Source organism: Nilaparvata lugens, unplaced genomic scaffold, assembly GCF_014356525.2.
Source record: "Nilaparvata lugens isolate BPH unplaced genomic scaffold, ASM1435652v1 scaffold2916, whole genome shotgun sequence".
Classification (NCBI taxonomy): domain Eukaryota; kingdom Metazoa; phylum Arthropoda; class Insecta; order Hemiptera; family Delphacidae; genus Nilaparvata; species Nilaparvata lugens.
Window position 1 is genome coordinate 25905 of NW_024090361.1, and position 15598 is coordinate 41502.

At 37.5% G+C, this 15598-nt stretch overlaps 1 protein-coding gene across 1 annotated transcript; it reads right to left on the minus strand.

Annotated features, from left to right (window-relative positions):
- Window positions 1–1291: 1291 nt before the first annotated feature.
- Window positions 1292–14971, minus strand: LOC111054797 (DNA-directed RNA polymerase II subunit Rpb4-like). Its single transcript, XM_039444135.1, is given in 4 exon segments — window positions 1292–1804; window positions 5760–5946; window positions 5949–5972; window positions 14549–14971. Coding segments are annotated over 3 exon segments (417 nt in total). The 5' UTR covers window positions 14768–14971; the 3' UTR covers window positions 1292–1804; window positions 5760–5772.
- Window positions 14972–15598: the final 627 nt, after the last annotated feature.

Genomic DNA, 15598 nt, shown 5'->3' on the forward strand with positions numbered 1-15598 from the left:
ATTTTATCAAATAATTATTTTTAATGTAAAATTTTGCCACCAGTACAAATAAATTGGACATAGTCTTCATGCTGTAGGCCTATAATTGAATTTCATAAGAAAAACATGAATAGATCACAATAAAATAAGAAATAATTTATATTCTTCAGTTATAATGTACTATCAGACACGAATTCCCCGTGAAACGAGTATTTTAGGTATTTTGTTTGGAATTGGGAAAACAAAAGGCTGCCTGATTCAAATTGAGGAGGATCCTAATCGAACTAAAATTTATTGATGTATTGGAAAAATCAATATGATTCTGTGAGGTTTCCAAGTATTATGTATTCTTCAGTTTTCTATACTATAATAAAGGAAAGAACTGGCTTATACACGTAAGGAATAGGAATTATGTTTGACGCATCATCACGTCTGAAATATACTCAACTGATTAATTTGAAATTTTGCATATAGACTCTTCATTAACCAAGGATGGTTATAGGTCTATTTTCAACTTTCGATTTTTTATTACGTCAAGTTTTCATTTTGCAGTTTTAAAATAGACCCTTGCGAAGCACGGGTTACCTACTAGTCTATAATATAATGAACGAAAGAATTGGCTTAAAGACGTACGGGATAGGAAATTCACGAATGACGCATCATCACGTCTCATCTGATTAATATGAAATTTTGCATATTGATACTTAATTTACCGAGGATGGTTATAGGCCTACTTAAAATTATTCAAGATCCCAGTAAGTCAAGTCTTAATTAAACCCTTGCGGAGCACGGGTTATCCGCTAGTAAAATAAATAATAATAAAAATAGTGTCATGAATAAACTTTAGTCTGTGCAAACCTAAAAGTGCGTATAGATATACGCGCCGCGAACATGAGCAATTCACTTTTAATCAGCTGATGCCAAGCTTTTTATATCTGTATCTTACCTTTTCAGTAATAGTATATTTCGCACCTAGGGCCGAAAATGAGACTTTTCCGGCTTGAAATCGGTTTTCAAGTCCGAGGCCGTAGGCCGAGGACTAGAAAAGATTGAGAGCCGGAATAGTATATTTCGCACCTAGGACACTATTTCGCTAGTGTTGTACTTGGAATTGAAATCCGCCATTGAGGGGGCAACCCATAAGATTATTACAATCATACCAATGCCACCAATGTCTTTGTGATCTATAGTATTACAAATAAATAATATATAATATCTCGTGCTAAAATACCCCAATGGCGGCCTTCAATTTCAAGTAAGAGCTATCATTGGGAAGGCATAGGCATTGTGGGTCTATACACTACCTCCGTAAACGGTGGTAGTGGTCTATATCTCTTTAAGGTCTTTGCTCGTTCGTTAAAATGTGGTACATTTTTAGTTTAAGCCACCAGCTGATCAAATTCAGTTCAAGCGTTGACTGTGCAAACGGCCTTTAATGAACGAAAAAAAAATAACTGAAAGGTAGCCTACTATATACACAATATAATCCGTACACAAAAACCAAATTAGACCGGACAAAACTAGAAATTAGAGATAATAAAAGGTAGCCTACTATTTACAAGTGGATCCGTACACAACAGTGACAGTGAAAATATAATTCCCATACGTTCTTATGGCATTATTCATACTGGCTCGGCCGGGCTGAGTGGAAACAGTCCAATAAGAACTCATGCAAATTATATATTTACTGTCACTGTTGTGCACGGATCCAGCTCAATAGATTATAATACATAAGATTAGCTGTTTGAGTCCAGAGATCGTCAATTATTGATGATAAATCCATGGATTCTCTTCTAACTCAGGTAGTCCTTGACTTCCACAACATCTGTGAATACATAAAAATATGTGTTAAATTATGTCATACATAATAATATGAATATCGGGACACCGAGCTTCGCTCGTTATTTATTTATTGATAAACAGAAATCAATTCTTTAACAGATGGAGTTAAATAGAGAATGCATTTATTCAAATGCTAATTAATATAAAATTATTATTTAACGAAAATCCTGAATAAATGCTGTAAATCACCCCGAAGACTTCTGCTACTGCAGACATTGACAACAGGGTTAACAGCTAGATGGAAATTCGATGAGAACTACTATCCAAAAATTAGTTACCAGCCCGGGAATCGAACCCGGTACCTCACAATTGCTCTCCCAGTAGTTCTCATAGAATTTCCATCTAGCTGTTAACCCTGTTGTCAATGTCTGCAGTAGCAGAAGTCTTCGGGGTGATTTACAGCATTTATTTAGGATTTTCGTTAAATAATAATTATATATTAATTAGCATTTGAATAAATGCATTCTCTATTTAATTCCATCTGTATCCTGGTTGGCCGCTATGGCTTCGTATACAATGAGCGCTGCTGTCCAGAGATTGTCAATTTTGTGTAAGGGTAAGCATTCCTGACTAGCAATTGGGAGGTACCGGGTTCGATTCCCGGGCTGGCAACTAATTTTTGGATAGTAGTTCTCATCGAATTTCCATCTAGCTGTTAACCCTGTTGTCAATGTCTGCAGTAGCAGAAGTCTTCGGGGTAATTTACAGCATTTATTTAGGATTTTCGTTAAATAATAATTATCAATTCTTTAAAATGATTGGGGAAGGACAAACAAGCACAGCCCAAAACTGTTTCTTCTCCAATTTTCTATGTATACACTATAAATAGTCCAAAAGTAGGTTATGTTCCATACACTTGAATTCAAGTCTAATTTTCAGTCCAAACATTCGAAAACAGAAAAGTTCTAATTTAGATTGTTTACCGACCAAATTGAATAACAAAATAACACTCACTATTCACTTAAAACTGTAAAATAATGATTAACTTTGAAAATTATGATGAATTTGAAAGCATCGCGAGAATATGATTATTATTTTTCATTAATATATGAATAATTTGACCTTTGAAACTCTCAAGGTTTCTTTTAAGTTGTGTTTATATTTTACAGCTGGCTATACGTCAGCTTATGAATTTCGGGGATGAGATATTTTGATTTTCCATAGACGCACTCGCTCACTCACTTCCATTATCCACAGACGACGAGAGTCTCAGCTGTTTTTCCAAGGATGAATTATCCTTTTAATGTCATTCAGCGAGTTTTCCTAGGGATGAGACCTAGTGCAATCGAATAGTACTTATAACTTATATCTATATGTATATGTGTATATCTGTATGTATATAACCTACTTTCAACTTATATAACGTTTGTTTTTAACATTATTGTAATACTCTTCAATGTTTGATTCCATTACAAACTGCTTGTTAAATAATCACTTTGAACGATCAATTACGACATAGCAGTCAGGTATTTATATAAATAAAAGCTATTAGCTTCTACTTACATTAGTGTAGCGCTTTCGAACAACTAGGCCCTTCATCAACACTGGCTGTCACTTCCGTTGTTGAATACATATGGTTAGTAAGCAGCGTAGGTTGTGGGAGTGGCGGGAATTTTTGAACTGTTGGCGGCGGGGGTGGCGGGAACAGTTCAAAAATTCCCGCCACTCCCACAACCTACGCTGCTTACTAACCATATGTATTCAACAACGGAAGTGACAGCCAGTGTTGATGAAGGGCCTAGTTGTTCGAAAGCGCTACACTAATGTAAGTAGAAGCTAATAGCTTTTATTTATATAAATACCTGAATGCTATGTCGTAATTAATTGTTCAAAGTGATTATTGTAATGTTTTGCAACAATAAAGAATGATTTGATTTGACTATATTCCAAATTTCGTGAGAATCGTTAGAGCCGTTTTCGAGATACAGTGAAATACAAACATATAAACATCCAAACATATAAACATCTAAACAGAAATTGCCTAGAAATTAAATTTAGTCAACCAGCTGAGTTGTTGCCAGCTATTTGAGTCAACCCACTGCCTCCGTAAACGGAGGTAGTGGTCAACCCTGGTCTATAGTGAGGTCCACGTTTTAAAGTACTTGATTAATATTGGTGTTGCTATCCTTGTCTATTTATTCATTACAAAACCAGGAAGACTACAGGCATTATTTTAAGACCTAAACAGTCTTCAATACAATCCTATTATATTAAGCGAGAAATTTCTGTATTTTTATATTTGGTTATCTATATTTTATTTATGGTTATTCATGTCCAACGGATCTCGAAAACGGCTCTAACGATTTTCACGAAATTTGGAACATTTTTAATACATAAGGTGCGTACAGATTTACTCGCCGCGAACACGAGCAATTTACTTTTAATCAGCTGATGCCAAGCTTTTTATATCTGTATCTTTTACCGTTTCTGTACAAATACAGATATAATTAAATGCTGAAAAGTGAATTGCTCGTGTTCGCGGCGCGTAAATCTGTACGCACCTTTAAGTGGGCCGTCCACTAGAACCGTTTTCGTCCGAACGATCCCAAAACAAAGAAAGCTATAGATGTTCGTCCATTGCAACAGGTACATACGTCCGTGCACGGCCGTCTCCGGCCGATCAAGTTTTCGATCCGAATTGAATGGGATTTTCCGGCTCTATCCGGCCAAAGTCGAGCTGAGACAGCTTCATCCTAACCTCAAAATTGTTTCAAAGTCTTGTCTGTTTTTGTTTTTTGAACTTGTTCAGTTTATTAAAGTTTTAACTATGGACAATGAAAAGTTGATAAGTTTGGTTCAAGAGCATGTTCCATTGTGGGATATGCGAGACAAAAGATATCATCGTCGTGATGTTCAAAGGAATCTGTGAACAATGATTGCTTGATAATGAATAACTAATTTAGTGGATATTTGTTTATTCAATTTTCAAAATCTCAATACAATCATTGTTTATGAAAAATTTTGGTGGCTATGATAGTAGTTAATTCAATAGTTCAGCCGACTACTGAACTAGACTGACGTGAACGGTTCCAATGGAAGACCATATTTGACCGAATTAAAGGCCGGCAGATTCGTCCGATCCAACGGCCGAACGAATCGGTTGAGTCCCAGTGGACGGTTACCCTAAGGTGCGTACAGATAGGCTATACCCGCCGCGAACACGAGCAATTCACTTCTAATCAGCTGACACCAAGCGTTTTATATATGTATCTTAACGTTTCTCTACAGATACATATATAATCAGCTGATGAAAAGTGAATTGCTCGTGTTAGCACACGTAAATCTGTACGCACCTTTACACTACCAAGCATTGCTTGATTATGTAGTGCATTTCGACGAAATAAAACCAAAGAGAAACAATAGCGTAAGTAGATATCCCATGGTATAGGGCGTTTATGTCGCAACTTTTACTGTTATCTCAAGCCGATTACTGTCGATTTTTACTGTTTTGACCGGGTAAGAGTGTATGAACGGCACAATAATTATGAGAGACTACCAGCGTCATAAAGCGTCACGGGAAAGAAATACATGGACTATCGGCTTGGGATAACAGTAAAAGTTGCGACATAAAAGCCCTATACCATGGGATATCTACTTATGCTATTGTTTCTCTATGATAAAACTAAACCAAGCAGTAAAATTCCTGCCGAAACAGTCAGTAGAATACTGATTGTTCAGTTAACTTAATATTTTTCGAAGTTTTGAAATGTCTGAATGTAGAGCTGCGTACAGACTAAGGGTGTGATCACATTGAATCCCTAACATATCACTATTTATCTATATAAGATTCATGAGCTGACATCTTAGAAAAATTCTCTCTATTAATATTACCTATTACAATAGGTAATAAGAATAGAGAATACTGCCCGTGGAGCCGGTGCCAAATACTATAATAAGGTAAGTTGATCACAGAAATAATCTAAATAAAGCTATATTACCTTGGAGACTCGCTCAATACTGGAGACTTCTCTTGGTCTGGATGTCCTCCAATATCTGCCTGAGTTCCTCATCCTCGAATCGGCCCTCCAGACTGGGGATGAGCGCCTTGGCCTCCTCGGGGGTCTCTGGACACAGATTCGCAATCGACGCCAACTCGAATTTGTGCAACTTCTTTTGAGTCAGCAGGGGTTTCGAACGGCCGCTATAGTTTCCTACAAAATAAAATCAACGATAAATTTTGTTTCTATCTCAATTACAATTTGAATAAACTTTTTTGACCGAGCGAAGTGAGGTCTATAGGTGCGTACAGATAGATGTACGCGCCGCGAACATGAGCAATTCACTTTTAATCAGCTGATAATATCTGTATTTTTACAGAAACGGTAAGATACCGATATAAAAAGCTTGGCATCAACTGATTAAAAGTGAATTGCTCATGTTCGCGGCGCGTATATCTGTACGCACCTTAAGATTCAAGTCGACGGTTTTGCATCTCTCTTTATGTTTATATGTTGCGCATTTACAGCGAAACGCAGCAATAGATTTTCATGAAATTTGACAGGTATGTTCCTTTTTAAATTGCGCGTCGACTTATATACAAGGTTTTCAGAAATTTTGCATTTCAAGGATAATATAAAAGGAAAAAGGAGCCTCCTTCATACGCCAATATTAGAGTGAAAATCAGACTATCGAATTATTCATCATAAATCAGCTGTCGAGTGGATTATAAATTGCATGCCATGACGCATGCGATTAATATCTCAATGTAACTTGGTAAAAAATCAGCTGCTATGTGGACTATTAATTGCATGCCTCAATAGGGGTATTCACAATGTAGGAGTTAGCTGGCTAAGTCGAGCTATTCGCTAACTCCTGCTATTTGCTAAGTCTGTGTTAACTCAATGCTATAGTAGTACGTTAGAAAGAAATTAACAGACGAGTAGCAGATAGCGCACGTTGGAGTCCACTAACTGTAGCAATCTCTGTTAAAACGGCAGTCATATGTTTATAATCTTACTTTTGAGATATAATAAACTTTGAGTTAGACAAATTATCCGCTTGGATCGCTACTGCAGTTAGCTAATAGCAGATGGTTTTAGATGGGGCGTTCACAATCCAGAGTTATCAAATAGCACTTTAGCTGGCTAAAACAACATTGTGAATACCCCTATTGAATTAAATTTTTATGCACTATTAAATGAATTATTGATTGTATGCAATAACGCATGCAATTAATAACTAAAATAGCATAGTATTGTTTTGTCCCTCGACTTTTCTCTGCTTTGAACTCGGGCTGTCCTGTTGCCTCAAGTATGTCTTGAAGGAGATTAGCTTTTGATGTTAGCATTTTAGATACACCAATTCCAACAGCCATTAGCCGTTTTCACATCGATATCTCGCCGACACGACATAAAGACAGGATATACTCTGACGGACAGTATAAGAGGAGGCTGTGGTTTACAACTGCGCGAGGTCTACTGTTCACAGAACTACTAGTTTATAAAAAACTGTGATGACTCTCATTTAAAATTCACGTGAGAAAACCTGTCTATCTAGCCGTGATTGAATGAAGGCATCTAAATTGAGATTCATGTTATAAAGTCAGCGAAAATGATAGGACATGGTTGTCAATTTTATTTTCCCACCGCCTCCTTAAGGCTCGGTGTACACCAGTTAGTCAAGACAAGACTAGACACGTTTAGTCACAATACTTCACATTGTTATTCATGACGCAACTCACACTGATTAGTCATTGCAATTAGACATGTCTTCATAAGCAACTATGTGAAGTTATGTGACTGAACGTGTCTGATAATGACTTGTCTTGACTAACTGGTGTGTACCTAGCCTAAGGCTCAGCGTACACCGGTTAATCAAGACAAGACAAGACACGTTTAGTCACAATAATTCACACAGTTGCTTATGAAGACATGTCTAATTGCAATGACTAATCAGTGTGAGTTGCGTCATAAGCAACTATGTGAAGTATTGTGACTGAACGTGTCTGACAATGTCTTGTCTTGACTAACTGGTGTGCGCTTAGCCTTAGTAGATATTTGATTGATGTTAAAAATGATCAGATATACTATGTTCATCACATACATTTTCATGAATTGAGATTCAATATTCTGGTAGTTGATTAAATCTCTTCATAACCTATAAATGATCTGGCAACCGTGCAGAATTACAGCTATTTGCTTTGCCTAATGACAGACAAGGATTATAGCAAGCCAATGTTAGTCAGGTGCTAACTTTACAACGTCAAACTCACTATAAAAAACCCAGTAACTAATGCCACAGTAACCAATAAGAGAAGCGGAATAAGTCATGGATCAGCCGTTGATCACGGATTTCAATATTATAACTGTATGGTTTAGAAGATGTTTCTATTTTTCCAACATACTTGAGTCAATCATTTCTTGGGGTAGAAAAGGATAGCGCTATCTGCTTTGTCGAATGATAGGCAAGGATAGCAAAACCAATGTGAATGTCATTATAACCTGGACCTCACTATAGTCTGAGCGTAACCAAACACAAGCTGCGTCGCCGAGTGAGTAAGTATGGCCGTTTTCACACTCACCGTTTGTCGGCCGACACTCAGAATTTACTGTCCTCCAATTGGCTAAGAGTCAGCTGTCGGTGAGAATTGACAAATCAGAGGACAATTCTGAATGTCAGCCGACAATCGACAAGTGTGAAGATAGCCGTTTTCAAATAACTGATAGTCGGCCGACATTAAGGTTATGCATTAAATATATTTTTTTTCTAAAAAAAAATCTTTTTTCTTTTTCTAATCTATTGGAGAGGTTCTTAGGACATAATCTATGCAATTGAAATATTTTTATCAGCTTCTGTTATAGACCGAATAATAACCGCTGGTATGTGTAACTTTAAAGCACGGTTTCACGCCTGCTATGCTCGGGCAGCAACTGAATAGTACAGCTGGAGCGATCTAGCGGAATTAGTTTGTCCCTAAAGCTAAGCACTCGACTTTAATCGTCACGACACCAAGAATGTCCTCCGATAAACTGCGAATCAGTTGAGATCCGTATAATTCCCGGTCTTCCCGTCCTGTGGACACCCTGTGAGAATTAGTCAATCGGAGGATAATGACCGCTTTCACACTTGGGCTCAACTCACACTTACGCGACTCAGGTCGAGAAGAGACTCGACTCTAATCGAGAGCATGTGTTTCCAAATGGTGACACTCAGACCAGGGACACTATGACCTTGCCTTGTTTGTATATCTATTATAATTTAATCTCTGTTAAGAAAAATCTGTCCAATTTTAATAAAAATATCTCTGTACATTCACATTACACTAGACATAAGGATGATATAACTAGACCTACAGTTAGATTGACTAAAACTCTGAAAAGTATCTACAAATTCGCATGTTTAATCTTCTACCAGATAATGTTAAGCAGTTACCATTGAAAACGTTTTGTATTGCTGTTGATAAATGGCTCAAGTCTGAAGCTTTCTATTCTGTAAATGAGTACCTGGAATATTTTAATGTGTATGTGTAAATTTGATTGTTTGATATAGCTTACCTTGTGATATTTTACATATTATTGACAAAGCCTATTGTTTACATTTTGTTATGTTGTTTTATGGCCAATAAATTTCTTGATCTTTGACCAGTCGATTCTAGTCTCCTCGACGTCACCATTTGCAAACACATTGCTCTCGACTAGAGTCGAGTCTCTTCTCGACCTGAGTCGCTCAAGTGTAAGTTGAGCCTTACCGATTTTTTGACGGCAGGGCACGACAGGACAGAAAGCTCTCAAATTGGGTGATTGGGTAAGCGTATCGACGATCAGTCAACCAGAGAGCTTTTTGTATTGTCGTGCCGTGCCGTCAAGAAATCGGTATGTCTGAAAACGGCCAATCTGGGTGTAATGAAGGTAGTAAATGTCGGCCGACAATCGTTACGTGTGAAAACAGCCATCAAAAACAGAATTGAATTGCTTCGCAATTCGAGTAGTGCCAGTGAGAGTAGAGCATGATTTAAATACTGATAATAAATACCAACTAAATTAGAATACATACTAATTATTGAACAAAAACATAAATAAATCAATTACACTGGAAACTTCTGCTATGAAAAATATCGACAAGAAGGAGGACGGACAGCTCAAAGGAGATTCGATAAGAACTAACTTACTATCCAGACAATATTACCATAGAGAAATGATAAGAAGATATCCCATGGCATAGGACCCATGGGACCTATGTCAAATTTCAATACTTTTTTTGTTAACTCATGCCGATTACTGTCAACAACTGTCTATTATTACTGTATTGTCGGGGTGAGAGTGTATTGAACGGCACATTATGAGACTACCAGCTTCATATAGCTTAACGAGAAAGAACTACTAGTACTATCGGTTTCAGTTAACAGTGAAATTTGGAACATAAACGCCCTATACCATGGGATATCTTCTTATGCGATCTTCTTATGATATCTTCTTATCTATGATATTACGGGTCGAGGCCAGACGAGGCAAACGATAGAAGAGTCCTAAGCCAGTCGAGGCCAGCGACGGTAGAGACCTGCGACATTCGAGACCAGCGACCGTAGAGGACTCCTGAAAAAGAGGCCTCAAATGTCGCCTGCGCTAGGCGACAGTTGAGGCCTCTTTAATTTTTGAACAGCCCCAACAGTTGAGACCTGCGACCGCAGAGGACTCCTAAAAAAGAGTCCTCAAATGTCGCCTGCGTTAGGCGACAATTTTTGTACAGGCCTCGACTGTCGCGCCCCCTTATAATACCTTGTCGTGTAGGTGTCGTACTTCTGGAAGACATTGCAGTCCAGTTTATAGGTTTACTAATTTATAAATTATTTACCAAGCTACTAAAAGAGCAATTCCTTAGCGACGAATCTACGATTCTAACCACACGGCTCCTATTGTTTGCTGTAGATTCTATATCGATATACTTATAGACTAAACAGTAATAGACTACAGCCTTCAAGGGCCAAGCCACACGAGTCGTTTTTCAGTTGGCTTGAAAGGACAGGAAGCTCTCCGATTGGCTGATTGAGTTAGCGTATCTAATGAGCTTGCTGTCTAGCCAATCGGGGAGCTTCTTGTCCTGCCGTACCGACTGAAAAGACGCCTCATGTGGATGGCCCTAATACAGCCATCAAGCGACTAGGATCGCAGTCATTGCTAAGGAGATGCACCTCAAGGGCCGAGGTGTTTTCGACGTGCCTCGATACGTCAACCCAATCAACGAATCTGAGAGCATCTTATTCTGTAAATACGCTCGTGTGGCTATGCCCTAATACAGCCGTAGAGCAGCTATAGTGTGGTCCACCTTATAATGGCAGTGGATAAAGTTAGAAGAATAGCGTTGCCGATTCTCTGCATTAATTAATTATATTTCTACACTGTCAAAAACATAATTGTCATCGTTGTGGACCTAGAAAAGGATAGTACCACCGGCTTTGTCGAATGATAGACAAGGATAGCAAAACCAAGTTTGATCAAATACTGTCATTATAACGTGGACCTCACTATAGAATCTTAGTCATCGCATCTCAGGTTCGAAACATACGAGGCGTTTTTTCAGACGGCATGACAGGTCTCGACACTCCATCCCAATCACCCAATCGCAGAGATTCCTGACCTGTCGTGCAAACTAGTCTAAAGAAACGCCTTATGTGTCAAGATAGATAACAGTTGAACATCGTCATAGAAATGAGTTTAACATAAGCTAATGGAAGAACCCTTACATCAATAAAATATAAAAGTTAAACAAACTCAATTCACGTTTGAATTTGTATTCCATATGATATAAGTAATCCAGTTCCGTGATGATCTTTCTATCTGATGAAAATTAATTTTTTAGAATCAAAAATATTATAATTTCTCCAGCATTATTTAGTTTATTTGTTTATTTTTATTCACCTATTAAATTAGTTTTTTCGAATGTGAGAATATTGATACTGATGGGCACGCATAATAATACCATGACTGCAAAACAAAATATTGAAACCAAAGACCTTAAAGTTGCGATTAGACCAAATTTATTAAAAAAATGTTAATAACTCAATCCTTTTAGATTATATTAGATTGAACATAACTTATCATACACATGATGAACATATGTGTTTGTCAACTTCCGTTCAATCTAATAGAATCTATAAGGATTAAGTTATAACCATTTTGTTAATAACTTTGATGTAAACCAGCTTAAAGATGTATACCTCTTTAATGTCTTTGAAACTATAGACCTTATGCAAATACAGTAATAGACTACAGCCTTCAAGGGCCAAGCCACACGAGTCGTTTTTCAGTTGGCTTGAAAGGACAGGAAGCTCTCCGATTGGCTGATTGAGTTAGCGTATCTAATGAGCTTGCTGTCTAGCCAATCGGGGAGCTTCTTGTCCTGCCGTACCGACTGAAAAGACGCCTCATGTGGATGGCCCTAATACAGCCATCAAGCGACTAGGATCGCAGTCATTGCTAAGGAGATGCACCTCAAGGGCCGAGGTGTTTTCGACGTGCCTCGATACGTCAACCCAATCAACGAATCTGAGAGCATCTTATTCTGTAAATACGCTCGTGTGGCTATGCCCTAATACAGCCGTAGAGCAGCTATAGTGTGGTCCACCTTATAATGGCAGTGGATAAAGTTAGAAGAATAGCGTTGCCGATTCTCTGCATTAATTAATTATATTTCTACACTGTCAAAAACATAATTGTCATCGTTGTGGACCTAGAAAAGGATAGTACCACCGGCTTTGTCGAATGATAGACAAGGATAGCAAAACCAAGTTTGATCAAATACTGTCATTATAACGTGGACCTCACTATAGAATCTTAGTCATCGCATCTCAGGTTCGAAACATACGAGGCGTTTTTTCAGACGGCATGACAGGTCTCGACACTCCATCCCAATCACCCAATCGCAGAGATTCCTGACCTGTCGTGCAAACTAGTCTAAAGAAACGCCTTATGTGTCAAGATAGATAACAGTTGAACATCGTCATAGAAATGAGTTTAACATAAGCTAATGGAAGAACCCTTACATCAATAAAATATAAAAGTTAAACAAACTCAATTCACGTTTGAATTTGTATTCCATATGATATAAGTAATCCAGTTCCGTGATGATCTTTCTATCTGATGAAAATTAATTTTTTAGAATCAAAAATATTATAATTTCTCCAGCATTATTTAGTTTATTTGTTTATTTTTATTCACCTATTAAATTAGTTTTTTCGAATGTAAGAATATTGATACTGATGGGCACGCATAATAATACCATGACTGCAAAACAAAATATTGAAACCAAAGACCTTAAAGTTGCGATTAGACCAAATTTATTAAAAAAATGTTAATAACTCAATCCTTTTAGATTATATTAGATTGAACATAACTTATCATACACATGATGAACATATGTGTTTGTCAACTTCCGTTCAATCTAAAAGAATCTATAAGGATTAAGTTATAACCATTTTGTTGATAGCTTTGGTGTAAACCCAGCTTAAAGATGCATACCTCTTTAATGTCTTTGAAACTCTAGACCTTATACAAATACAGTAATAGACTGGCTTCTCCACACATCTGTGTAATCACTTGTCAGCTGATTTATCTATATATATAATAAAAATATATATAAAAGCGAAATGGCACTCACTCACTGACTGACTGATTGACTGACTGACTGACTCACTCACTCACTCACTCGCAGAACTAAAAATCTACCGGACCAAAAACGTTCAAATTTGGTAGGTATGTTCAGTTGGCCCTTTAGAGGCGCACTAAGAAATCTTTTGGCGATATTTTAACTCTAAGGGTGGTTTTTAAGGGTTAAAAGTTCTTTTAGCATTTATATTCTTCTTATTCCAATATCTTAAAATTAGAATATTGAAATGTCCATACCATATGTTGATATGGAACTATAATCTAGAGAGAGTACCTCTTCGAAACAGTTGTTCTGGTAACTAAATTAATAATTTTGTCAGGTTGGCATTAAGTTGAGTTGACTTTCTTAGGTTGGCACCAAGTCGAAGATTGAAATGTATTTATCGCGGAAAAATTGATTGGGCACTGCTACTTCAATCAGAGCTATTCCTGGGAATATTATATTACTAGCCGTCAGGCTCGCTTCGCTCGCCATATCCGTTTAGCCAAACGTTTAGTCTGTACCCCCGACTGGATCGTCCTAACATATGATAAAAAATGAAAAATGCAGGCGAGCGAAGCGAGCCTGCTGTTCTCATTCTTGGACAATCCAGTCGGGGGTCCAGGGGGCGGAGCCCCCTGGCTAGACGGATATGGCGAGCGAAGCGAGCCTGACGGCTAGTTATGAATAATTCTATAGTCTGATTTTTACTCTAGTATTGGCGTATGAAGGAGGCTCCTTTTCCCTTACCCTTGAAATGCAAAATTTTCCAAAAACCTTGTATATACGTCGACGCGCAATTCAAAAGGAACATACCTGTCAAATTTCATGAAAATCTATTACCGCGTTTCGCCGTAAATGCGCAACATATAAATATATAAATATTTAAACATTAAGAGTAATGCCAAACCGTCGATTTGAATCTTAGACCTCACTTCGTTCGGTCAACAATGTGCCTAATTTATAAGTGGTATTACAGAAATCGTTCACTCTATAGTAAGCCTTTGCAGAAAGAAAGCTGTAAAAACTCTTTTTCATTAATGAGGTATTTGGAAGTTGACGCCAACATCTTTCTGAGTCTAGTGAGTTCTATTATTATGAATTGATCAAGGAAACAATTTAAAAGACAAACCACAAATGTTGGTACCTTATTTTTGAACTTGCGAAATCGTTCCGTATAGGTGTCAGTCTTCTGGAAGACATTAGAGAAGCCCTGCTCCTCCTCTGCACTCTCGTTCTGTTGCTTGCGGTGTGCAATCAGCATATGAACCTCACTGATCAGCAGCGTCTCTGCGTTCTCAAACTCCTTGGGAAACTGCAGGTCGGCTGCGTCCTCTTCGGTCAGGTCTACACTGCCCGCCGCCATTTTGAATCTACAAATCAAAGAGGACTTCTTTAGAAACAATTATTACTGTTGGATAAGTATGAAGTAAGTATTGTTACAATATGTGTAATCTTATCTAAAACGAATGAAATAGAAGAAGAAGAAGAAGAAGAAGAAGAAGAAGAAGAAGAAGAAGAAGAAGACAGGAGAAGAAGAAGAAGAAGAAGAAGAAGAAGAAGAAGACAGGAGAAGAAGAAGAAGACAGGAGAAGAAGAAGAAGACAGGAGAAGAAGAAGAAGACAGGAGAAGAAGAAGAAGAGAAGAAGAAGAAGAAGAAGAAGAAGAAGAAGAAGAAGAAAAGAAGAAGAAGAAGAAGAAGAAGAAGACAGGAGAAGAAGAAGAAGAAGAAGAGAAGAAGAAGAAGAAGAAGAAGAAGAAGAAGAAGAAGAGAAGAAGAAGAAGAAGAAGAAGAAGAAGAGGAAGAAGAAGAAGAAGAAGAAGAAGAAGAAGAGAAGAAGAAGAAGAGAAGAAGAAGAAGAGAAGAAGAAGAAGACAGGAGAAGAAGAAGAAGAAGACAGGAGAAGAAGAAGAAGAGGAAGAAGAAGAAGAAAGAAGAAGAAGAAGAGGAAAAGGATAGTTGAAGAGGAGACGATGAAGAAGAGAGAATTATGACAAAATCCAGAACGAGTCAGGGAGAATAAGAGAGAGACAGTGTGAGAAAATTTGCAAGGGGAAAGATGTGGAAATGTGAATAGGAAATCACTGTAATAGAAATCGGGAGAGGAATAGAATAGCACAAGGCTACCTTATGTTTTCTCTCCCTATCATTTTGATGATGTACTTATTGTATGAATCAATAAAGAATAAATAATC